Source organism: Colias philodice, chromosome 13 (assembly GCF_061535455.1).
Source record: "Colias philodice isolate Cphi_HAF_F1 chromosome 13, ilColPhil1 Martin Lab GWU primary, whole genome shotgun sequence".
Lineage (NCBI taxonomy): Eukaryota > Metazoa > Arthropoda > Insecta > Lepidoptera > Pieridae > Colias > Colias philodice.
Genome location: NC_143098.1, coordinates 3,530,246 through 3,557,782, shown reverse-complemented (window position 1 = coordinate 3,557,782; position 27,537 = coordinate 3,530,246). Strand labels below are relative to the sequence as shown.

The 27,537-nt window shown below is 32.2% G+C and overlaps 1 protein-coding gene across 1 annotated transcript in view; it reads left to right on the top strand.

Annotated features, from left to right (window-relative positions):
- LOC149483279 (uncharacterized) overlaps positions 1–24,771 on the top strand; it is a 63,285-nt gene extending 38,514 nt beyond the window's left edge. The window contains exons 3-13 of the mRNA XM_089702227.1: positions 4,082–4,218; positions 5,025–5,225; positions 6,600–6,836; positions 9,263–9,369; positions 9,669–9,888; positions 11,539–11,688; positions 13,183–13,329; positions 14,963–15,124; positions 21,590–21,804; positions 21,917–22,837; positions 22,944–24,771. Of these exons, the coding sequence (XP_089558353.1) occupies positions 4,082–4,218; positions 5,025–5,225; positions 6,600–6,836; positions 9,263–9,369; positions 9,669–9,888; positions 11,539–11,688; positions 13,183–13,329; positions 14,963–15,124; positions 21,590–21,804; positions 21,917–22,837; positions 22,944–23,478 (3,032 nt within the window). The 3' untranslated portion in view covers positions 23,479–24,771. The remainder of the gene's footprint in view (positions 1–4,081; positions 4,219–5,024; positions 5,226–6,599; positions 6,837–9,262; positions 9,370–9,668; positions 9,889–11,538; positions 11,689–13,182; positions 13,330–14,962; positions 15,125–21,589; positions 21,805–21,916; positions 22,838–22,943) is intronic.
- Positions 24,772–27,537: the final 2,766 nt, after the last annotated feature.

Sequence of the window (27,537 nt, the reverse complement as noted above, 5' to 3'; positions counted from 1 at the left end):
ACGCTTTTACAATGCAATATAGCGTGGGTTTTTATTTGCAGTTAGCTGCTTTCGAGATATATTTATACGTGTGTGGAGCAGGTGACTGTGAAATGATTATTTATTTAACGGATGGGAAAGTTAGATAGTTTTATGGTTGAGTGCGCGCGTACGCTCGATTTGCAACTGGGTGACAACTGGGAGATCCTGTGAAATGACACACGTCATGATTCTATGTATTTGTTGGGTTTGATTTTTTTTCTAAGCTGTTTCAATTTTGTTAAAATATTTGATTTTTTCGTAATGCCTTTGGTTTATGTTTAAAATAATTATGTAATAATAAATTCTAAACATAAACAATTTTTATGTAACTTATCATAGTTCTGCTATCAATACCATACCATACCCATAAGCATATTTAGGTACTCGTACTTAGCTAGATTTTAAACTTTATTTTGCTTGATAGTTGATACTGATTATATAGGGTTATATTACCGCCCTATAACGTAAACCACCTAACAAAAATATTAATTATAATATGAACGCTATTCACATAATTACAATTCATAGCATAAAACTGTATATCTGCAATATTTAATAGCAGCTTAACCCCAGTTATCCATACTTTGTAAATGCAGGCATTACCATAGCAAAGCTCGCACGTAATTAGCAAAACGTGGCCACTATTTGAACATTTTCAACAAAGCTGCGTTTTAATTATCATTAACAGTGCGCTTTTAGTAGCTTCAAGATCATATTTAGTTTATGATTTGTTGCAATAAGTGTAAGAAGGTATAAGCAGCTGTACTTCCGAGTGTTGACGTCTTTAGCATGTGACACAAATGTTGTATAATTATGGGCTGATGGGCTTACACACAAAAGTCGGAGATAGACATTGTTATGACACAAGAAACAGAAATAAAATTGAAATGCCATTTTTCCGGCTAGCTAAAGTTAAAAATTCCTTTATGGGTCAAGGTATACGCTTTTACAACAGAATTCCTCATAATATTAAAGAGTTTAGTTGTTCTAAATTTAAAACTTATATAAAAAATGTACTAGTTCAGAGAGCCTATTACAGTATTAAGGAATATATGGACGATAAAAACCCATGGAGGGTTGTCGCGTAAAAACCACAGGACAGTTCTTTGGCATATTATGTTAATATAATTATTATGATGTTACATATGTAATTTGTAAAATTGTAAAACTGATATGATTAAAAAGAGCAACTATGGAGTTTCTTGCCGATTCTTCTCCGTAGATACTGCTTTCCGAATCGGTGGTAAATGTTAAAAATATGTACCTAATGACGTTTCAAAAGTGCTTCTAGAAGAAGTCTAATTGAATAAATAAATGTTTGAGTTTGAGTTTGAGTTTGATTTTTCAATCCTTGGTTGGACTTATTCGTCGAATAATGTATAAAACTACCATTAAGGGCCGATTTTTCAATGCTTGGTTAAAACTTATCTTAGTTACTTCGTAACCTAAACTGTCAAATACGGACAATTAAAATAAGTTTTTAAAATGGTAGTTTTATACATTATTCGACAATTAAGTTTTATCCAAGGATTGAAAAATCAGCCCTAATTTAAAAACGTATTCTAATTACCCGTATTTGACAGTTTACGTGTCATTTTAATATTATCGTGTAATACTTTATTGGACGGATAAGTTTTATCCAAGCATTGAAAAATCGGCCCTATATTCAACATTGTATTATAATCCTCTTAATAATAAATCGAACTGAGTTAAAGTCTATTGAAGATGAACGTAGTAGTTTAATGCTTTCTGCTCTTGTAAGAACATTTTCTGTCGTCTCATAACGAAATGTTTTTAATTATTTATAGTAAATGTAGTTTCTTTCTTAATTTTCATTTAAATAATACACGATAGTTGCTCATAGACCTTCTGAATGTCCAATGGAGAACGAAACAGACTAAATAAATATACTTTTTATTTTAGTTTATATAATAACTAGCTGACCCGGCGAATCGCATCATGAATTCTTCAGAACTCGTTATTTCTTTTTCGTGAAATTTTTAATCCCCGTTCTATTATTCGAGGCAAAGAAAAATATGTCCAGCAGTTCTTAAGTTATATAATGTGTGACATTGGATGTAGACTGGACAACAAAAGAAGTATGTACCTACTTATACTTTGAAAGTTTTATAAGTCTGACCTTATCCCATTCTTCTTCTATTTTTTAAAGAACTAAGGGCAAATATAGTTTGAGTGATCTGAAAACTGATCCGAAAAACATTTCGAACTCTAAGAATTCTTCACATAATAATATATTCTATTGTGTTCTGTATTTAGGCAGGATTTGAATAACATTGAGTCAATATTTATATTGTTTAGTACTTCTTTTGGCCATTTTTGTGGTTCGTATTAAAGCAAAAACTTAGAATGATAACCAGAGAACTATAAGGTTGAAGATTATAATTCCAATCAGTAATTTCAGTTACATTTACAATCAGCTTACAGCAAAAACATTAAATTCGAAACTTGAAAATGACAGTACCGTAAAAGCAATTTAGATCACAGGAAAAAGGAATTAAATGAACAATAATGTTCGCGGAGAAGTGAACACTTCTTATGCTATGTGCTTAATGCGCTGTCAGTAGGACAAAAGGCTTTTTAAAAGGTTGTAAAAATATAGCTGCTTCCTATTGTGCTCGAGGCTTTATTTAAATTCTTTTCTTTTTATTTTCCTATTTTTATGAAAGGATTAACAATGGGCCAGGTGCCTGAAAGTTTTCGTTAATTGTAAACGGAGATTTATGATTACAATTTACAAGGAATATTTGCTGTTTCATGTTGAATTGGGGTCGGCTATTTTGTACGGAATGAGAAAAATGTCTTAGAATTCAGCATAGCTTGTTGAAAATTTTGTGTATTTTAGGACGCTGTATCAAAATGGTGCCATCAAGATCTCACTTTGTATCTGTCCGTCCGTACGTGGTACGATAAGTATGTACGATAAGTATGACTTTAGATGTACGATTACATAATATCTGTACTAATATTATAAAGCTAAAGAGTTTGTTTGTTTGAACCCGCTAATCTCAGTAACTACGGGTCCGATTTGAAAAATTCTTTCGGTGTTAGATAGCCCATTTATCGAGGAAGGCTATAGGCTATATAATATCATCACGCTAAGACCAACAGATGCGGAGTCACGCGGGTGAAACCGCGGGGTTATATAATGGATAAATTTTAAAACAATAAACTTACCCTTTTTCTAGTTTTCAATAAAAAAAGTAAAATTTAATAATATTCATGTTAAACTCGTATTCAATTTCGATTCAACACAAACTTAACTACTAATTCTCGCTAGAAACTTAGCATCTACAGTTACAGTTACAATAAAAGTATTATTTTACAAATTAATATGTAACGTTACATGTTGATATTAAACTTTGATAACAAGACTCATTATCACTAAGTTTACTTTTGACCTGACTTTAACTTTTATAATTATAACTGTATAGTTTGAAATTGAAATAGTTCTGCAAACAACCTTCAACAAAACCAATATTGTCTCTTTTTGTTTGATTCAAATATGCTTACGTAGCCTCGTGTAAATATTAGATAGACGATGTTGTAGTGACCAAGCTAAATTTAGTGCCACGCAACTATATCGTATAGCAATACTACCCGGCTTCGTTCGTGTGGAATTTTATACGTGTATTCCTGGAATGACTCTACCCATTCTTGAATAACAGACAAACAGGCGAAACCTATTTGGGAAGACGAAGTGATTATAAGAAACAATATTAAGAATAAGCTGTTAAGTCTGTGTACAAATTAAACCTAAAAAAATATGATGGTGCCTATAATAAAAACAGAATTGCAGATCGATATTTGTATAAGGTAACATTATATTCTAAAACAGCCGAAGACTTGTTTTTTGTTAAATAGGTACTTAATTAAAGTATTTTACTGCGATTACTGATATTCTTTTTTTAATTAAATAAAGTATGGTGCACTTTTCAAGGACCCATTCCTACAAGTTAAGAGTTTTTATTTGCTTTTAAGTACCAATTATTTACCTGGTTTATCTTTTCGGTTATGTGCAATAATAAAGTTGTTTTTCCAGCTTGCAATCGTACTTACATGGGGGACGTGGGTCGAACATACGAGTTAGAAGTCAGGCGGCCGAGGGAAGACCATCTGCCGTTCATATGCTACCTCAACTTTACCGCCAACGGCGGTAACTATGGTGATATTATACAGGTAATTATTATTAAATGATGTATTTTCTAACGTTTTATTTTACGCGAGTATTATACATTTAGTAATTAAAGTCTTTAAAGCCAGTCCTCCCCGTGACCACGCTCGCTGCAAAGTGTGTGAAACGTCAGATTTATATTATGATGAAAAAATCGCGTTTAAAATCCGTTAAAGTAATTAATTTCTAAATTATGAAATGTCATCCAGACAAAGTAATTCTCTAAGAATCTCTAAGGAACCCTAAAAACGTAAATTTTGAGAGCTAGCTTTGAGCTTTTACGACTTTAATATAAATTTTATTCATATTTTATATTGAACACGGAAATATCTGAAATAATAGAGTGTCTAGAATTATGTTAAATTCTTTCGCTTCTTATAGCGACCCCATGAAATACGATATAATATAATCTTAAATTCAGTTTTTCTTTTCGTTGTAAGATGTTTCAGTTGCTTTTTACAATGAATGATATATTATTTTAAACAAAACATGTACTACCTTGGAACATTTTGCAAAGATTAATGAAATAATTGATGACAAAGCAGTAATTATAAATTAACAGCTACGTCCAAGCTACGTCAGACACTGAATACATGTATTTCTTTATTTTTTTACCGCTTTCTAAATGATCTATGACGTTAGCGCTTTAGTTATGGAATTTGGATTATTTATTACAAAAAGCGCCCATTTTTGAGGATACACACTAAAAATTATATACTAACCTGTAAACTCTAATACAAAACTTAATCGGTTCAGTGGCTTAACACCACTCACTTGTCACGTAATATTGACCACTATCCCATTGTTGCAGTTAACTTTCGACACGTTTACAGTTGGTAAATTTGTGTCGTTCACATCTGACGGGTGTCCCGATGGGCACATGACGATCGTGGAGAGCAGCCCCTCGCCCCCCACGGGGCAGTGGTGCGGATCAGCGTGGGGGTACACGGTGTACTTCAGCGAATCTAGTTCTATTAATATGACGTTGAGACTTGATAGATTGAGTCAACAGGTATGTAATAAGTAATAGTGTATGTAATAAGTAGTACTGGTGGGTGGTAAATCAAATGTTGATGTAAACACATTCATATATAACATTGATATTCATAGAAACAGATACAGACAGTAGTATATAAATAAACAAAAAACAAAACTTATAAATAATTCACAATTTTGACAATATCATATCAGTTTCGTGAATTTTTATCGTGCAAGTGTGATTTTATAGTACCTACCTATTTTAAAATGTATATATTTATAATTTAAACTTACCTACATTATATTCTTTGCCTGCGCAGTTGATTATTCGATTCACGTTCGTGGTTCTGTCAAAGTTATTTCCCCGTAGCTTTAAAAAGGAAAGACTAGTGATAAAATTGACATAATAATATTATTTTATACGTGCTTCCATTTTGTCAATTTATTTGTCCAAATGCTACAATTCTTGTAGCGCGTTAGAATATTGTCAGACTTTAAAATGTTTGAACAATTTTTGGTGTAGAGTTTGTGGATAAATCCGTTTCGATGAATAATGATACAAATAAGAGCAGCCTTAAAGCAGAGAGCATGACAGGAATGCCCTTAATTTGTAAACTCGTTTCAAAGGTGGGGACATTAATCCTAAATTTGTCTTAGTCATGTTAAACCCTAAGTCTAAAAGCTCTGTCTAAAACAATAGAACAGGCACCAATTTGTACGACGGTCTACGGTACGTGGGTTCAATTAATTTATTCCGAACCTTCTACATACGTAAGCTTGCCTATGTTTGCCTGCCTAACTACATACGTTTAGCATCGACACAAAACGTTAATTAACAGTTTCAGCACATTGCAAAGTTAATCCATATAAATGAACAACGGTATTTATCTTCATTAAGGCCCTAAGCAACCCCTTATGTTCCAGTGACGTGACACAACTAACGACAGGATCACGCTCGAACACGACTAATATTTCATCGGCCTAATTTTACCGGCTCAATGGCCCCTTTATCTTATTTTAGCTATGCAAGGGTTGAACTTTCAATCAATTAATTAGCGGATGATTACTAACACTCCCGGGATCGCCCGCTAAGCTTCCCCAATTACGATAATGAATATTATTACGTTCTAATACTATAATTTAATAAAGGCAATTAAATTCGAGCCAAGGAATCCGTTTAGAATCCCCTGAGGTTTCGAATACTTCAACCGATTCGATTTTATGTAATTTCAAATATGGAGTAAATTGTAATCTGAAACACAGAACGTGCAATAATTAATGTTGAAATCGTACTGTATTGTGTGTAGCGTATGCTCGAAATGAACTAGAATGTGAGACACGACATTTATGACAATTGAAATTACGCAAATGTGATGCGTCAGTAATTACAAATGGAGCCCGTTTGTAGGGTGTTGGATACAATTTCGACTTCAAGTTGGCATACAAGTTCCTAAGACGGAGCGAGGCGCGGTTGCGGTACGGCAACGCGACGGTGGGGGCCTGGAGGGGGGAGCGGGTCCCTGGCACGTATTGCGACCGCATCCTGAGCGAGTGCGATATTCGCGCCTGCCGTATCCAGTCACCGAACTTTCCTGGCGTGTACCCGAGGAATGCGACGTGCACCTATCGCATAGAACACACAAAGGTAAGCGGATTATGAAATGGTATGATGTTTTAGGATTCCCGTTGGAAGTTATCAGGGATTGGTTATTGCATTGATGCATTGGACAATTATTTTGATCAGACTTCTGTTCGAATATATCGAACATGAAATATGTTCTAATATTACAGTAATGTATTACTAAGTTTAGTTGTAATGAGAGAGTTATGGAAACTAAATTCGTACAGTTCGTACAAAGGAGAATTAATAACCTTGTTTAGTAAGTTAGGTAGAGTCAATGTTATAGCGTAAACCTTGATTCAATCTACAGCAAAATTAGCATTAGCCTATCAAATATCATATTATATATCAGACTGCGAATGTGTGATATGAAATTGTATGATTTCTCCAAATACATTGAAGATCAAGATGAGCTACATGAATTTTACCAACGCTTTATTAATTTAAATGATTAAAGGAAAAACTTCATTATAGTCTTAATATCTTAGTTTTTAAAAAAACTACTAGTAAGTTGCATTTTGTATGAATGTAGTCGAGGAACCTTGGTAGGTGGATATTTAATTGATGGTATCGATCCAACTACCCTCATTTAGGTATAATTGTGTTGACTTGCTGCTAACTCCTTAAAAGCTCCATTGTAAAGCGACTTACTTACTCCTTTTAATATAAAGAATTAAAAAATTAAATGCTAGTAGAATATATTATATTATATCTTTTTCTTACCTTGTTACTTTGCAAATACAAGTATTTTACGCACCGATTGTTATTATGAAAGGTGATAAATGTGAATTTTATACCTGAGAAAGTACTAGAGATCAAATTCTATACTTTAGGACAGCATCTATAACGCGTTACTCGCTCGTTAGGTACATTCGATCTGATCTGATAATGATAGGTATGTTAAGGCATACCTACAAACTTCAATAATATATTATTTTATAGAATCTACAATATGATACAAGCTCATACGTAATTTACAACATTACTATGATTTTCGTGCCACACTCTCTAGTTAGGCAAACTTCCCGCTAATATTGATCGTATAATAATATATGAGGTATATTTATCAAGTAAATATGTTTAGTGCGGTTGACGAAGTTGTGTGTTTATCCTTAATACGTTATAATTAAACTAGTTTGTTTATTCTGTAATAATATGCCAGTTACGCGAGATGTCGAATGCTATTATTATTTCTAGGAGGGCTCCATATTGTATTCATTCAATATCGTTTTAATGCGTTATTTGTATGTTTATCAATTGTAACTTAGAAAAAGTGCATATTTTTTGAAAAAGGTAGGATAAGCACTAAAACAAGCTTCTTGAGAGGGCAATCGAAACTTGTTCTTGATTGATATAGGTACCGAAAATAAAATTTTACTATTAAAATCGGTTAATCTTCAAAATCGGCTAATAGTATTCTAAATAACTATAAGTACCTAAGTAATTAAGCGACAAAAGAAAAAAACAAGAATAATTATCTTCGATTCTGAAAGCTCTATGTTTAAGAATTAGAATGTTTACAGATTGATTGATGATATGATTTTATACTGCCATAGTTCATGATATAGTTGATATGTAGATATAGGTATATTTCATATTCGTAGACAAAGCACTTGAATAACCGTCTTCGTGAACAATCGGCAAACGATATAAATTACAGCTTTTGTTACCTTAACTATTATTAATATCATCAAGTCATTATAATATACCATAAAAACCCTCTCGATTATGATCTGTAATGTAAACTCAACTTCCAATTGCAAGCCGCATCAGCAGAGGAATTTTCTCGGAAGCCTGGACATCAAAGCTATAAATAACCAGTGACGTATAATTGACCGAGTAATAAAAAACAAAAGCAATATAATTCGTATGCGCCATAGATCTGGGTTAAAATCGTTACGAATTTACATGAAAACGAGCGACCCGCGCACAATAGGCTGTGTGGTTGATGCGGCTGTTTGTATTAATATTTAATTTAAAATTCACACCAGAGTACCCTACATACACAACACATAATATATTAACACGCTCGCGAATTTTAACAGTGCACGGCGCAGATGAAAATGTGCCTTGATATTTTTCACTCATAATCTTGCGTTGATCGAACTTTTGTATAATATGGTTGTTAATGAATATAAATAAAAGACTTGTTACGTGTGTTTCGATAATTTAAGCGTTGATTATTTACTATATTATTATATTTTTAAATATAATAAATAACACGTTATTTTCTTTACTCGTCCCATAAGTTAAAACTACTGTGATTGAAATTATTTCCGAACATTGTAATATTATTTTTCACTCTCAAGATAGATTGTAAGACATTTCACTTACCTTATCATAAAGCATAACCTTATTATATATTATCTGTAACATAGTTCATTTGCTAATTTCACAATGTGATTAGGTATATTCATCTTTCTTGTATCTAATTTAATTAATTCTTTCAGGCACCTCCAAACAAACATGTTCTTTTGGCAGTCAGACAAACGAACAGTCACAAGATACATATCAAAGACCAAATAGTCAAATATGATAGAAGTCAGCGAGTACTGAAGTAAGTTACAGTTTCCCTTAAAAATAAATCAGTACAAAAAAAATTCTCTCTAAAATGTACTGAAATGTACTCATAATACGAAATATGTGTAATAAATATTGTATGCATGAGTTCTCGTTAAACGTAATTAATTCAATTTTGCTTTTATTTTTTAATCGAGAACAAACTAATAATTATTTCACATAAACCTGCATAGCTTATCTAAAGTAATACTAGAGCAAAATAAACGTACACGTATTTAATAGAATCCGAACCAACTCTTATTTCCTAAACAAATATTAACGCAAAGTAACTTGCAGGATCTGGGACCAATGTAACGTAGTACAAGATTATCTAACTGTCTGGGACGGGGCGACCCGCGACTCGCCTGTACTAGTCAGGCTCTGTGGGGGTGACGCAGTTCCCGACATCATCACCCGAGGTCCGAACATGTTGCTGGAGTTTCATACGTCGCCATATGATAATCCTTTCCATCCTGTACCGTTGAGCTATCTGCCTGGATTCGAGCTTGAAGTTCAGGTAAGCTATTTGTAATTGCATTTGATAAATGCAACAACACGTTATATGTAATGTATGACTTTTGTTATCTTCTGGTGAGAAATGAACCCAAACGTTTTACCAAAAATATAGTATTGTTCAGTCAGTCTATTGTATCGTAACTTACTTGTTTTTTTATCCAAATATTGTTTGGTTGTAATTCTTATCTACAATTAAGTATACATAGAAAGAGTCGTTTAGGAGATATACATTGAAATAGAGGCACCTACTGATTACTTGTTACGAGCCATTTTTTTTATTTTAGGTGTGCAATTATACGGTACGGTATATTAAAATCGAATAAACCATATTGAGTACCTACTCATATATTAAAAATAGAATAAACCATATTGAGTAGGTACCTACCTACCTACTCAATATGGTTTATTCTATTTTTAATATAAATCAATATCTCTCTCACTCTACAATTCTACATCAACATATCCACAAAAATTGTACATCAATAAATCAAAGAAAAAGTCGTGCTATCATTATAGCCGAATGTAATTACTACCTTGATAGAGTACAAGATTGTATATATCTATTTATCAAAGGAATAATTATACACTATGAACATTAATTACAAAATTTTAACCTATTTCCTTTACAATTGCTTTTTATCTATATTTTCTAAATACAGAATTAAATTGAAAATTACTATTCTAGATAAAATAATTATAATAGCAGTTTGTTTAAAATAAAACATAATTTAGTGTAGGTACATGCAGACTAATTACAATGGATTCTTTATAATGTATTATGAATACGCTAAACGCTTTGTCGAATTAGCCAGTGTATAATTTTGGAATCTCAAGTTTTTCTAACTCACATTATTTTCATTTATATGAATGTAAGGATAGTATTTTTTACAATCACAAGCCTATGATATTTTCTGAAATGAAATTGACGCAAAGGCTTCGTTAATACGATTATAACTTTAGTCCATTGAAATGTTACATTTTTTAGGCCTACCCTTGCGTTTTTTAGACGACACAATTTTATTTTTTTGATGTGTAGTGGGGGGTCAGTGTGAAGCTAAAACCAAGTTTGTGGGGTGCCACCCTTGTCCCACGGCCGCCATCTTGAAAATAGCAGTTGAAAGAAATGGTTTTAACGATATATCTCTTAAACTATTTATCTGATAATAAAACAATGCTAACATTATTTGTTGCAAATTAAATTCTCTACAACTTTGGTTCAGTAACTTTTTGTCGTAGAACTATAAATAAAAAAGTTATAAGCGAAAATGTTGGTGATAGCTTCACACTGACTCCCCCTACACATCAAAAAAATAAAATTGCGTCCACTAAAAAACGCAACCCCAAATGTAACTTGGACTACTTGTTAATATTATTACAATAGATACACGTCAAGTAGGTATAAACTATATATCCTTTGCATGGAAATGCATTCCATCCTATACATGAATGGTGTTTATAACAAAATAATAATTCAACTTTTAAATTGCAAAGTAGCTACATTATTAACAAGACAGCAATAAAATAACAATTAAAAGCAAGACAAATCACAAGCAATAAAACCATAATATACAGTATACACGTTACAACACAGTCTACAAGCACCATTCAACACAAATCAATACAGAATGAAAATATAACATTTACTTGGCAGGTGTTGTACGTGGACAAAGATTCGCACTCCTACGTGAGCTCGGACGGGCGGTGTCGGTTCGTCCTCCGCTCTGCTGACAATACGAGTGGCGTCTTGAGGAATCCTCGCCACTCCTTGCCTCCTAACACGTCCTGTGTTTATTATTTTCAGGTTTGTATGGATTTTCTTTGATGTAAGGAATGTATTGTGTGGTTTGCGATTGGTTTATTTGTATAAGAACTTGGTTATGGTGATGGTAATACCTATAAATCAACTATCTATAAAGTAGAAATTTGGGGTCTCAATTTTTAACTGCAAATTTAAAAATATTAGTGCTTTTCTTAAGATTAATAGCACTGGTAAATTAGACAGTATTAAAAATGTAGAGCCATTTTTAAATTTTTATCAAAATAGAAGACGCATCAATACTTGGCTACCCCATTTCCCACACCCACATTTTGGAGTACAAGAAGCATAAACAATTTTATGAAAAACTTCATGTGATCTCACTTATGATACTGAACATTACTTTTGATTACCGATCGATGTTTGAATAGCGCTATTATATACGCGTAATAGTTATAACATTTCACTCACATGTTGTGTAGTATGTTATAACAAATTTTAGGTTCATTAGACTTCGCTTCAAACCAATGACGCAAATAAAATCGATTCACATCATCAACTAAATTGTTTATTCATGTAGAAATATATTCGAATTCTGCTCTAGTGAGATTTAATAATGGATATGAAAATAAATGTTTTTGTAGACACTCGAATAGAATGAGAGCAGTAATAGTTTCCCAGTGTTAAGCTCTTTATATTATTTGTTTGAAAGTAAAATAGAAACACATTTCCGTATTTACTTTATACCTTTTAAACTTGTTCTGTGTTTAATGCGAAAATGATCATTTAACGATACTAAAATAATTAGTAAAGGTTTTGAAAACCTCTATTTTAAATTAATTAATAAATTATTAATAAATAAATTAATTTTTGTTTTTCTGTTAACCCGGGACTGATTTGCTTATTACGTAATTATAATAATGAATGCTAAAAACAAAAACAAAATCATAATAAAACTGTAACAATACCACTTTAATGTGTTCAGAATAAATCAAGATAAACAGTTTAAGAAGCGCTTGTAATATTTTCTATGTAAATTTTCCTCGTTTTTAATAATATGGTATAATCCAAGTCTTAAGATGAATAGTATCCATTCGGAGTTACGCGACTCGGAATTACCTCTGTGTAACAGACGCTGTATTTTTTGTTCCTTGACTTATTTTAATACGAGATCTTCTACATTACATCCTGCTATAAGCAGAATTGTCTATTTGTAGAATGATATAATGGAATTGAATAAGAGTTTTCTTCGTATTTTCTGAGATATATTTATTGTTATACTGTTTATTCTAATCAGGCGATTATGATTTACAATGAATTAGATAAGATTTATAATTTGTAACTTATTCCGTCTACTAATCTTCTAGGAGACATATAACATTATGACATTGTTAATGTAAATTTTTTAATCAATAATATGCCTCTTGCTTGAATTCCATCACGGGTTATTTTAAGTAGGCAGATTTTATAACATATTATGTTCACTTGTTGCTTGCTCATTTCTATTACCGTGTATATTAAAGTATGTTTTATTCACAGGGTCGCACAAATGAAGTGGTTTGGGTATCCTTCGTGAAGTATCACGCCGCAGGAACAGAACCTGCCGGTTTTGATCAGCAAAAAGATTGTTCTTCGCAACTCACGATATGGGATGGAGCCGCTCCAGATGCCGATCTTGATAGAAAGGTATTTAACATATTATATTTACTGTAAGCTCAATTACAATTCAATTCATTAGGTATTATTTTTACATAATTCTCGATGAACCAACTTTATACTAAATATTTATCGTGTAAATTGTATGCAGTCAGTAAATCGAATCAATGCGAATCACGTTTCAACATATATTCGGAAACATCAAAATTTAAGCAGTGTTTACCTTTCAATGTATGTTAACAGAGTAATGAAATATAGACACACTCGCCAGTGACTCGTGTGGGGCTTAGAACAGAGCGACGATACAAAATTGGGTGGCGCGCTTGCCGCCTTCATTCGAGCCATTTCACTTTGCCAACCGCTACCTAGCTACTTGACGGCGGAGCCAAACATTAATTTTCTTTAATGTGTCTGAACACTCTTTGCTACTCTGCACTGCAGTGTTTCATTCATTCCACTTGCATTAAGAATGGATAAACATTTTTTGCTGGCACTTTAATCAGAAGTTTTCTGCTTCGAGGTAGTAAATAGTGCACCTGGCCAGAGCAAATCACTTCCCGATTTACATACTTCAGAAGTAGGTTGCGTATTCAGCATAAAACGTAGCCGATATGTTACGTGGATTAAGTTGAACAATGAGAACGTTAGAGATATGAACCAGTGCCGGTCAGATTAAATCTAAATCGATACTTGCGCAGCAGAAGCTTTATTATATTTCCTAACATATTTTTAGATCGGTATTCATATTGCAACATGAATGGCCATTGTTATTGTATTGAATTTCGAATATTTGAAAATATTTTTAAGAGTATCTTTTAAAATCACTATGATTTGATAAAATAAATGAATGTGGTAAACGTTATGAGTTTTCAATAGTGGAAAATTTTCTTCTATAATATTATGTAAAGAGAAGAAGGAAAGAAGAGAATTAGATTCAAATTCAAATCATTTATTTGAATTTGAATTAAAAATATCAAACAATAATTTAATAAGTTTGCACAAAGTACTAGAAAATTCCATTAGCAAAAGTCGTGTCGTGAACAAATCTATACTGCAATATTTTATTTCCTTATTTACTGTTAATATCGTCCCTATTGCCTGAGGTTCACATAAAATAGTAACGAGAACTTTATAGATACTATAATATCAAGTTTATTTTTACTGTACACATGTAACTACCAAAATCAATAGTTTATAACTCTAATTTAGTTTAATCGTCCGTAATAACACAGGTATTCCAATATAACCATCACTTTTGTGGATAAAGACAGCTGCCTTAATTATACGTAATGTATTTGTTCGAAAGATACTACGGCATTTAAAAGTCGATATTTGTATGTTAAGTTTGTTTAATTGTACTGGAATGAAATGAGGGTTAAATATGTCCATGGAATAACACATGTATCTTGTTTTACTATTATTTTGGCCAGGATATCAATCAATGGCCCTTAGTAACGCTTGATTATCAACAAGCTTTTTTAGTAGCTTCTCCGTTATGTTTGTATGTAATCGATACATTTATTACTTTGAGTCACTATAAACGGACAGATTTAATTCAAACTTTGTACGCTTATCAACGATAGGTGACAATACAATAATTTTATGTGTTCATTTTATTAAATCTTTTTTTGATTATATTTATCGATGGATATGTTTTATTTAGTTGGAGATGACAGACAAGAAATCGCTATTGGGTTCATTCTGTCGCGAAGAATCACCTCGTCTTTGCGACCACGCTCTCTTATCAAACGCCACGAGAGCGACGCGGCCGTGCGCTCCCTCCGAAAGCTACATTACGACTGGACCAGCTTTGACTATTTTGCAGGTAGTTATTAATTTAACTTTGTTTTTAATATGTGTTTGTTAAGTTTAATCTCAAATTGAATAGCGTATGTTTAAGTGGAGAATGTTTATTTTTGTTCTTTTTAGACTTTTATATTTAAATTTATCAATATTTGTTTGAATTCTAAATACAGTAGCACCTCTATAAGTCGAATATCAAGGGAGACGCCAAAAAATTCGAGTTATAGAGTTTTCAACTTATGGAGGATTTCGACTTAGGCGGATTTTGATTCGACATAAAGAGTTAGAGAGGTAAAGTACATTAAAATTCAACTTGCAGAGGTGACAAACATGTTTTTATTTATTATAAATCAACATTATTTCAAATCATTTTAAAATAAAAAATATGGCATTAAAAAAGTCAGTATTTTTTTTGCTTTAGATAATTCATTTTAAAATAAAAAATATGGCATTAAAAAAGTCAGTATTTTTTTTGCATTATCTAATCTATAAAGAACAGAAAATTCTTCTTCTTCAGAGAAACTGGTTTGCTCTATAAAATTTCGTAAGGTATTCAATGCGGTTCTTGCCTCTTTGATGGAAACGCATGGATCGCATGTACTATTCACGTCTTCTATGTCATCTTAATCATTAGTATCGGTTTTCTGAGCTACTGAATCGATAATTTCGTCATCAGATACCTACTTAATGCAAACACGTGTTTACGTGAGTCATAAATTTATTATCGTTTACTCCTAAAATGTTTTCTAAGAAACAATTATAGTGTACCTACTGCACTGTCGGCAAGTTGTTAAAGTCCAAATGATCAAGTTATAAAGATTGTAAAATAAAATGTTGCCATGTTCGAGATACAGAGGTCAAATTTAATTTTTCGAGTTATAGAGTGAAAATATGTACCAAAAAGGCTTGGAGGGACTCGGTGATTATTTCGACTAACAGAGGGCCAAGATTTCAAGTAACGGAGGTTTTCGGGTTTGAAGGGAAGGGAACAAGACATTTTTTCGAGATTTGGAGGTTTTTGACTTATCGAGGTTCGACTTAACGAGGTGCTACTGTATTGACTATATTTTATTAAATTTATTGTTATGTGAACAATGAAAATTAATATGATGCTTTTATATAGATCGCCTACGCATTCGGAGAATTTTATTTCACGCAGAACGTTAAATTCTAAATTTAGATTTGTGAATAACAAATTTCAATATAGATATTTTTTTTCACTTAGTTTGGGACCCACTGTCGTACATTAATTGTAAATCATATAATGGACAAATAAATTTATTTCATTTATTTTCATATTAATTTACTTTATTCGGTTATGACTTTGATACTTACGTAAAAAAATGTAAAAGTAGTTTAAAAAAAATGGTTCAGCTGTTCTGAGTTACAGTGGTGTCTCTATCTATCTCCGCTTTCATTTACGTATTATATAGGTTAAGATCCAAACCAAACACCGACACAATCATCAGATTCAGTCCTATTAGTTGAAATTTGTGCCAGATTGCTTGAACAGAACTGCACTACCGTGTTAGATCCAAACATGCAAGATGCATTTGCGGCGAACGTCGGCTGAATCAATCATGCCGCGTCAACCGACTCTGTGCTACAATTAATGTTACGAAACATATGCCAACTTCAATTTAATTAATTCGTGAGGATGTGTGATTAATTATTTGGTTTCCTATCTATAATTAATTTAAAGTTTTGTGGCTTTGTTGCTAGGAATTTGAGATACAGAGTGACACTTATTCGTGTTACGTTTGAAACGATTTACAGAACTCGCGCAAATTAAAGAAAAAATGAGCGTGTATGCCGAGCACATGTGTCAGAAGTGAAACTTCTTTTGCAAGATTACTCCGCCGCCTTACTCCATGACGTGACGGTATTGCCGTGACGCAACCTTGAAATTTTACTCTCAACGCGCTTAGATACAGATGTTTCACTTCAAAAAGAATTAAATTTATTCTTATGTTCCGTTTTGGTATTTAAGAATAGACATAATTGTCACCCTCAAAAATAAAATTGCTTTACCGAATTAAGAACTCTTAATAATTAAATTGGCCATTTAATGAATAGGTAAGAATTGGGAATGGATGTATTATTTACGGCAGTGTTATAATTAACTCCCAATTAATAAAAGAAATAAGCTTAAAAATATATATTGTACAAAAGAACACGGGATGTGTTCATTGAAAAGCTTTTTTTTTCGGGGGCCAGACTATATATAAGAGAATATATACGAGAAAATATTTTCTTCTAAAATAGGACTACTTCTTATATAGCCAATAATAACGGTATATACATCTTACACAATGTGATGATGTAATTACTATCTCGAAACTCACATGAGAGCGTGCTTTCCAACAAAGACGAGAAAATGCATAAATTTGCATTCAATGTAATTAAAAGCTTATCGTGTACATTGATAAGGTGAATTTTCCACTGTATAATTTAGAATGGTAGTACATAATTAACGCAATAATAGTTTTAATGAGCAAATATGTTATTGTAAGGGTGCTCCAAACAATGTTGATAACAATATTATTTTATCATAAATTATGCTATCTCATTAGTCACTATTATCTAGGTATGGCAACCACTCGTCACGTGGGAATCATAAGAATGTACTAAAAATGACATTACAAAATGTTAGTGATGACTGTTCAAAAATTATAATTTTTATTATGTTTAATTTTATAACTTACTTTTAACATAACACTTGACTGGACTTGGAAATTCACTGCATAAAACTTGATTATATTTTATGATCATAAGATAATATAAAAATATAAATATAAAATATCAAAAAGTCTATTTTAAAATAAAAAGACTATTTATTATATTCAAAGGACAAAGTTTCCAGCAATATTAATAAACTTTATCAAAAAAAGGTCCTCGGATCGAGCGGTACATTTTAAATTTTCAATATCACGAAAGTGCAGCTGCGACACGAATCTTATAAAGGTCTGAAGGAACCTTTTGTTGCGCTTCATTCATTACATATTGCAGTCAACATTGTACCTCCATTTCTGTCCACTCAAGTATGCATGGCTTGGTTGTATGAAACTCGCAATTTTGCTGAAAAATATGACGCACCATCGCGACGTGGAATCATTAGTTACCGCCATCTGTTTAGATGCATACATTGGTGAATAGAGGAGCGTTTGTGTATTTTAGTATATGGTACACTGTTGGATTGTAAAAAGTGCTGTTTCGTTATTAAATTGTGAACATTCGAATTAGAACCCGACTTACAAAAGTTTTGTCTTCCCAGTTTAAATTTTTCAACTATCAAAACGTTTAAAATACACTACAGATATAAACTGACTGTAATGGTTAATAGGTTTAAAAAAAATGAGGTCCCTAACTTCGCATGTCTGTTGATGTTTTAATACATATTTTAAATACTGCATAATACCGTAAACTATCGCATATTACAAATAGGTATCAAATATTCGGTTCCTCAAAACTATAGCAATATGCTTAAAAGATAAAATTCCTTCGGGTTTTTAATATTTTAGAGAATTTGTATAAGTATTAGATTCGTGCTGAATGCCTTGACACACACGTTCACTCGTGAATCTTTTGTAAGACAAAGGATAAATTGTCGAGTTATTCTTAACACTTCGAAAAATATGTATTTGTAAGTATTTCCTTTACTGAATGTTACAAATTAAAAGTTTCAATATAATAATTTAAAATGGTCGTGTAATACTTTTTATTTATTACTTAGAACTTACCTTGTATTTGATTAAAGATAAGCACATTTTAAATATCTCTGATCTACTGAAATATCAAGAAAACTTAAATTAGTAAAAAAATCTCTCATGATATCAAAGTTCGTAAGAAAGCTTTCGAATCATCAATTCAATGAATGCACTAGACAAATCTCAATAACAATATACCTCAAAATCAAACATTACCTCACTATTCACCAAAGTTCTAAACTGAAAACTTACGCAGTTTTTATCCCCTTAAGACCTTAGCATTTGTACATTCAGTCGAGCTCAGATAAGTCACGTTGCTCCATAGTGAATAATGCAAGGAGCACGTTGGCTCTTCATGCCAACATTCACTTGTTTCTGAGACTAAAGCAATGGCCACGAAGACTGATTGCGTCGACACTCAGAAGCGAATGAACTAGAATGGAAGTTAGTTGCTTCATAGATGGAAGCTAAGAGAGAATGTGTTTTGAACATTGGCAATGTGTTTTGGTATTGAATAGGTCGTTGTAGATGAGGTGGTCAAATAACGTCTAATTAAATAAATAAATGTTTGAGTTTAACTTTTTTGTAATTATGAATAGCGAATACCTGACCTTATATGACAATGTTAATTTAATTTGAGATCAATTAAATAAAACTCAGAAATGTATTGTGAATTAGAACAGGATATGTTTAAATCAAAACTAATCCTGCGTAGTACTTCTGTAGATACTGCTACGCCATATCTACGGATATCTGTAGCACTTCATTTCACCATTTCGTGGAAGCCTTAGATCAAATTTTTAGTCTTATACTAAGTTTTCTATTACCTCATACCCTTGCACATTCGGAGCCAAGACCTTAGCGACAAAACTTCAAAACCGTAACAATTAAATGCAGTAAATCTCATGATCGCGACCGCGTTTCTTAAGACCTCGCTCCTTGTAAAGCTTGCACCCGAGCCAAGTGTTTGAGAACGAGGTTTCAAAGGATTGTGACAAGTACTGCTAACATTTTCAATAAGTAGCTTGGTTACAAGTCTGTTTGACGCTGTTTTAGGCCTAGACTCCTTTTTGGTTGTAGAAATACATCGTGCGATATCAGTATTGTTATAAAATTTAAAATGTCAAAACGAAAATTTTATTAACACAAACAAAATTACTTTATTGCATCGATATTACAACAACATTATGTTGTAGAGATTCTTGTTGTCTATTATAATAACAATTTAACGTGGTGATTATTGTATGTTTAATAATTCATATCGAATTTAGAAGACTATGTAGTCTTTTAAATTCGATATGAACGAACGAAAACGAACAGTTTTGGTTAAAACATTAACTATTTATTATATTAATAAGATAAATATATTAATAATTATCTAATAGAGAATAATGTCATATTAAAATTTGATCAAACGTTAACAAAGGTTGGTCAGAAACCGAATGATTGCGGCCGAACTAATTATGGTACATATACAATTTAATAATTTAACGTGCAAATTATTGCCACATAGCGAATGCTACGGAACTAAACAAATAGTTGCCAGCCTTAAATTGTGGTTGCTGTGTTAACTTTTGTATCGTGAATTATTTGTAATGAAATTATTTGGTTAAATATGTAGGAAGTAATTAATTGTATTGTTTTGTCATTGTTATATTGTGATGTATGATAGAGATAAATGCCATTCATGATTTTGAAGTCACTGTTGTTATTACTTAAATATTAACATTTAGTTTGGTTAAAATCTTTTGTTCAAAGATACATATAAAATTTCATTGCCCCCATTGGAGACAAAGAAAAAAAAATGTCTCGGTCTTGCAGGACACAGAAGGCTGATCGCCTACTTGCCCCTAAAGAAAATCGATCAGTGAAACATATGTATAATGCATCTGCCCCTTACCCCACTAGGGGACATGGGACTTCACTTTTTTTATCCAACGGCGAGATACAGGGCTCAATTTATATTTAATACCCTAAAATTTCATTTAATGAATTGAAAGAAGGCACAAAAAGCTCCTGTTTTATGAAAACATACTAATAGTTTTAATTTAGCAGTTTGTATTAATATAGGAAAACCGGTTTTAAACAAGTTGTTAAAGTCACAACTCGGCAACTGCTTTATTATTCAATATTAAACACAGAAGAGGACCTTAGCAAGTTTCCTAACTAAATATTTGAAGTTTTGCTCCAGCACACAATGTTACTCGGTGTTGCTAACCTTGAATGTAAATCGTTTGGCGGCGAATTTTAAATACTTTAGTGCTTGGGTTTTATGTCTTTTGTAAAAAGGGAGGGGGAAACTTGTGTGATTATTCTGTTGAGAAATTTTGCATATAAGATACAAAAAAAGCAAATGCTAGGATGCATAACATATTTTACATTGTGAAAGCAAAGTTTTATATTATAATATGTCTTATATATAAAAATGAATCGCAAAATGTGTTGGTAAGCGCATAACTCGAGAACGGCTGAACCGATTTCGATAATTCTTTTTTTATTATATTCCTTGAAGTACGAGGATGGTTCTTATGTAGAGAAAGCGTAAACATGTACCACGGGCGAAGCCGGGGCGGACCGCTAGTATTATAATATGTATCTAATCGTAATTCATAAAAAATATATTTTTTTATTGATCCAGATCGGAAGTAAATAAAAGTTCTCCAGAATATTAATTATATTAAAATAAACACTTTAATTCATAAGTTTTAAAAATAATCTTGTCCATGAGTCTGTCTAAAGTAAAAAGAAAATGTGTACTAAATATTTTTTCCATTTCCTAGGAGCTACGTCAAGGATCAGCACTATATCCCGTTTCATTCGTCCTTCGCTATGAGTTCGTGGATGTCAGCGAGCAGGGACAACCATTACTCGACTCTAAATCCGCATGCGATAGAGTTTTTAAATCTGCACAAACCTATTCTGGAAGATTCCAAGCGCCGAGAGCTATATTTTACTATGGACGGGGTGGAGCGCAAAATCTTACTTGCATACTGAGGTAAGTTTATGGCGCATTTCAAAATCTTATTTAACTCAATGACAATATCGCCCCAATCTGTATAGTAACTACAAACCAGTAAAACGTATCTGAATGTTTTATTTATTTCTAGGTTCGAAGCCAAACAAGGAGAGCGAGTCCAATTAACATTTACAAACACTAATTTCGGAAACAAACATTGCAGCACACACAAAGATTCCAGAACTAGTCGTTGGATATGTAATAGACCTCCAAAGAGAACTATAGGAGGCGAAGGTCTCGCTCAGATAATTATTACTGAATACCCGTGGGAGGGAGTTCCCATAAAAAGGGATTGCCTTTGTACTAACCGTTCTGAGCCTTTGCACATTCACACGCTAACGGCCCCCGTGGTGGAGATTAATTTCACGGTTACTATGATGAATATTACTGAAGATTACGATGATTTTAGTTTTGAAGGTGAATATAAATTCATACCAACTGGACCTGGAGACGAAACGATTTGCTCCACGGGTTGGGGAGATAGACGCCTTAGGGGAAATAGTGGGGAAATAAGGTTATACGATAAAAGAGAAACTGCTATTACACCAGAAATAGTTGGCGATAGACATGTTATATCAGAAAGTGTTAGAGCTGAAGTAGCATGTGTGCATAGACCGTGGCTTATTGAACCTGGAGGAGATGACGTCACACCTGTCCAGGGAAGATATTTGTACGTTAAAATCCCCGGGTACGAAATTACCACATCATCTCCGTTCTGTACAACACCGAATCGCTTATTCATATATGAAGCTTACGATACAACAAAATCTAGAGAAATTTGTCCTGATACGTCTAATAATCTTGAATTGTATTCTCCTGGTTGGGACTCGGCTAGTACATCTTTAGAATCTTCTCTCAAACCACATGCAAAAAGTTATGTCATAGATTTTTTGCAACATGAACAAGCAGATTATATAATAAAATGGATTGAAATCATGAAAAAGCCATCTATAGAACATGATTCTGAAACTAACGTCTTACCATCTTCGGTTCTTCTTGACTGCCGATTTCAGTAAGTATTTTTAACCTTATTTTTTAATATTGTTGAAAATAGTAATAGATACTAAATGTAAAACTAAAAAATAAATATAATAAATACTAAATGTGTTTAATTACAGCTGCCCAGAGCTAAATGCGTGCATTCCTTTGACACTTTGGTGTGATGGCAGCGCTCACTGTCCATCAGGCTTTGATGAAGATGACTCTAATTGCTCATTTCGTATATCACTGCCACCGCCGTATGTCGCAGCAGCGGCTGGCGTTGGCTTATTAATATGCGCTGTAGCAATCGCTCTATGCGCATGTAGACGACGCAGAAAAAAAGATAAAGAATTCAAAGCGAGATTGGACGGTGCCTTACAAGTAGAAGAAAGGCCATACGATCGAGCGAAAGTGAATGGCGTTCCAGAATCTACAAGGCAGTACGCCACTGTTCAAAAATACGCAACAATAGACAAATACAGCCTTAGTCAAAAATATAGCGCAGGGCTCAACGACGCGAGGTATTATGATGAAGTGGCTCAAAGGGATAAATTGGCTGACACAAGGTACGCTAGCTTAGGTCGAGGCAGGAGTAGTCGTATGGATAATAGGGGTTCTAGGAAAGCTTTGCCCGATTTAGGTTATCCTGACTTAAAAGACGGCTTTTGTTGACAATCTCCGGACCTTTTAGAGACAACCGTGTGAACATTAATAAATTTGTGTTTCAAGAAAAGACTGAAATGGCGAAAGTGCCTCCATAACAATTTAATCGATTCCTTATTAGATTCGTGGACTCTGTGTGTTGTTGAAAAGAATATAAATAGATAATTCATCATGTGTAATCAAGCTTCATTGTAGGAAATTTTTGTTGGACAAATTGTATTTTATTAATTTTTATACAACGTGAATGTACAGTTTTGTGAAAGCTATTGTAATTTGTAGGATCAATTTTATTGACAACCTCAATAATATGGTTCACTTGTAATATTGTATTCCCTATTAGGGCTTTATTTTTGTTTACGTATTTGTAATAAGACACTTCTAATCAAATAACATATCTAATTGTACAGAAAATGCTTGACAATACGATATTAAGATATAAATAAAACACTTATAGAATATTATTACAGGATTTATATTGATTTCACTTAGGGGCTATTTACACGAGCGTATAAAACGTCGCAGTTCATACATGGTAATATAATATTCTGAATAAAGTGAACATGGTTTATAAAGACTGTTTATTATTTTCGTTTCAAGCTAAATTTACTGGAAATCACTTTGAATAAATGTAAATAAACCACCGAAACAAATAATATTAAATTGAAACAGTTTGAAATACTTTTTTTCAATAATAATTTTTCATGAGCCTCGTGTCTAAATGCCCTTATTGTTTTCAAATGCAATATAATAATTTGTACACAGTGTAATTTAGTATCTAAGACACGATGAATGTGTTGTTTAAAGTAAACCATAATATTATAGATATAAAATGAAATGTGATATAGGTTGTAAAAATACTACATAAGTGTGAAGAACTGTGTAATTGATCAAATAATTTCTATATACAGATGGTTAAAAGACACCTAAAGATGAATATGCATATTTTGTACAAAATCTATGGCCATCAATAAACCAAAACTGCATATTCTGTTTCGGCATATTCTAATTATAATAGAGTTATATGTATTCTTTTTTCGATACTGAAATTCATTTTGCATACGGATTTTACCTGTGACAAACAAAAATTATTTCAAAATTAAACCATACATAAAGAAACTGAATAGTTAGTATATAAGATCGGGACTTTAGTTGTCTCAGGTAATTATTTAATAAATAAGGTTGTGTTTTTAAACCACCTGTATAAAAACTAGTAACTAAAATGTATGTATTGTAATTTAATAGTATCAATAATCAAAAATGTAAATAAATTATAGAATAAGATTTTTAATATCTGTAAGTGATTTCCAGGTAACAGGAAAATTAAAGTCATATATAAAATACGTATTGAATTTTATTTCATAATTCCCAAGAAATATCCGTTCTTTTCACCGAAGTTTAACAAACATGAACTCTTTAGAGACACTTATTTTTATTAAATAAAATGAATAGTCACTCATATTATACACAATTCAAAGAATCGTAAAGATATCTGTACTGCAATCAGTATCATTCATAACTTAAATCTTCCGTATCATATAAAATTTATATCACTCATAAACTACAATAAAACCGTAAAATATTAACCATAAATATAGTTATTATGGCTTTAATTACTGTGGAATTAAGGCCTCGACAATAATAACTCACTAATTACAATTTAAGTGTTTTAATTGAGTTGGCTGAATGTAGGCTTCGTGAGTGTCCTACTTTTTTAACTGTATTCATCCATCATTAGCGCTATTTAAAAAGTTTCTATTTTATCCCGGTGTATGGAAATAAACATACACTTTGGAATCTAGTGATTTAATGAGGGTAAGTCTTAACAAAGGTTATATAAATCGACAGAAAACAGAAAATAATATTTTTAGTTTTATTCATCTATCTATAATTGGGATATTTGTTCATTATAATATTCTACTTTATCTAAAGCTTATGACACTCATTCACACAAAGATAGCAAATCTGATGAACATTTGAACGTAGATCATAATATTTTCTGTATTATAGCACAATATAAGGTTCTTGTTCACGTCACTCGAGTGCAGCTGCAACCTGAAAACAAATTATAAATTTTAAAACTATATTGAAACTAACACACTTCATTAACATAAATACCTAATCATTTTCGAAGGGATCTGATAGAATTTGGCACTAATATACATAGATTAAACCACAGACTAATAATATACTACGTATTATTACGTATTAAACTAATACTATTTTTCTAGTAGCTATACTAAAAGGCATAGGTATATACTGGGTATTTGAGCAAACCTACAATAATCCAGTATTTAATTAGAACTTATATAGTACCATGTAATCAGTAGATACTACCCGATTAACCATGAAAGGTTCGTTAGTAATAAAGAAAAAGCAATAACTGCCTTATTCAGGAAAAAATACACGAGGTATCTCTAAGTAATGAATGTGTAGCAATCTATTAATAGACGCGTTTTATCAATAAACTACAGAATATCAGTTATTAGAAGCCAATATTAATGGAGAACTTTAATAATTAAATCTGGTTGAATTTGAATTTATGAGGATGATTATTTATTCATATCTCCGAAATTATTAAACAATTTTGATGTAGATATTGGATTAAGGTATCTTATTGACTGTAACTAAATATCAGAGCCAGTATCATATAATAAATTAAAAGAAAGTATAATTAATTATCCTATCACCAAAAAACTATTTCATTTTAGGTAATAACGTACTTAATAAATGAAAATTTTATTTGTGAATGTGTATACGAGTGATACTACGTTTAAGAATTATTTATCTGTAATTTCCCTTGCAAAACACCACTCTATAATTATATAATTTTCCTTACAAACATACCTTTCGAATAAACACTTCACGAAAGACTTACGCACACATCGACAGCTTAAAAATAACTAAGTCCAACGCAAAAACAACAACTTTCCCAGCTCCGTAATCAATATTAATTAAATTGGCGTCTCCGTTGAGCGACGCTTTACGACAAAAATTCATCAACATTTAAGCTCATCAAGCAGGTAGGTACGTCATTAATTTGTATTTGTCTCAGCGGATAATTAAATTATAGGCTCAGGCTGCATTAGCCTGTCCACTTCGTTGACATAACGAGCGCTTGGCAAACTAAATTATCTTACAGCTCCGCTTCTTACTTTTATGGGACCTTTGGCGCAGGATGAGGTAATTCGTTCTCTGTAATAAATGCCTTGTTAAATACTGCTGTCAAATATGAGGAAAGGTACGGTGTTTGCATGGATTTTGGGACTTGTCATGTGTGATTGAAATGTCGTGCGTATATAGGCGTTATCTCTATAATATAAAAATGAATCCCAAAATGTGTTGGTAAGCGCAAAACTTGAGAACGGCTGAACCGATTTCGATAATTCTTTTTTTATTATATTCCTTGAAGTACGAGGATGGTTCTTATGTAGAGAAAACGTAAATATGTACCACGGGCGAAGCCGGGGCGGACCGCTAGTACGAAATAATGTTTTACTTTATTATATTCATAGACTGGAAAATATTATAAGGTAAAATGGTTAAAGTAAGTTTACTCATTACTTGTAATTTGTTATTTGTCAATCTGTGAGTTTTATGACCAGCAGTGGACTTAATACTTTATATTTATAAATTATTTTTGAATATTAATTATTTAATAGTTTTAAAAGCTTTCAGAAATACAAATAACACAGTCTCTTATTTCTATATTGTCTTTATTGTCTTACATATTATTATATTATGTGCTTATAATAATTCGCTAAGTTATACTCAATTATGTCCTTGAGCCTACCAGACCCTTACAGATGTTAGTTAACTCAAGCAAAATCATCTGCACGATTTCCCTTCCATACAACAAAAAGGCTTTGATTCTGTTTCGAACAAACAATGTATTCACGAACATTCAATGTTCAAATCTAATCCTTTCATCCCACTATGCAAGAGTATTGCCATGGGATATTGCTTTATATTCACAAAGGCAGTGCCACAACGACATGTACGCACATTTTCATTTCATGTTTTTCTGTAAAACAATACAAGTCGTGAAAGGCGACAAATCTAAGCCGGGTA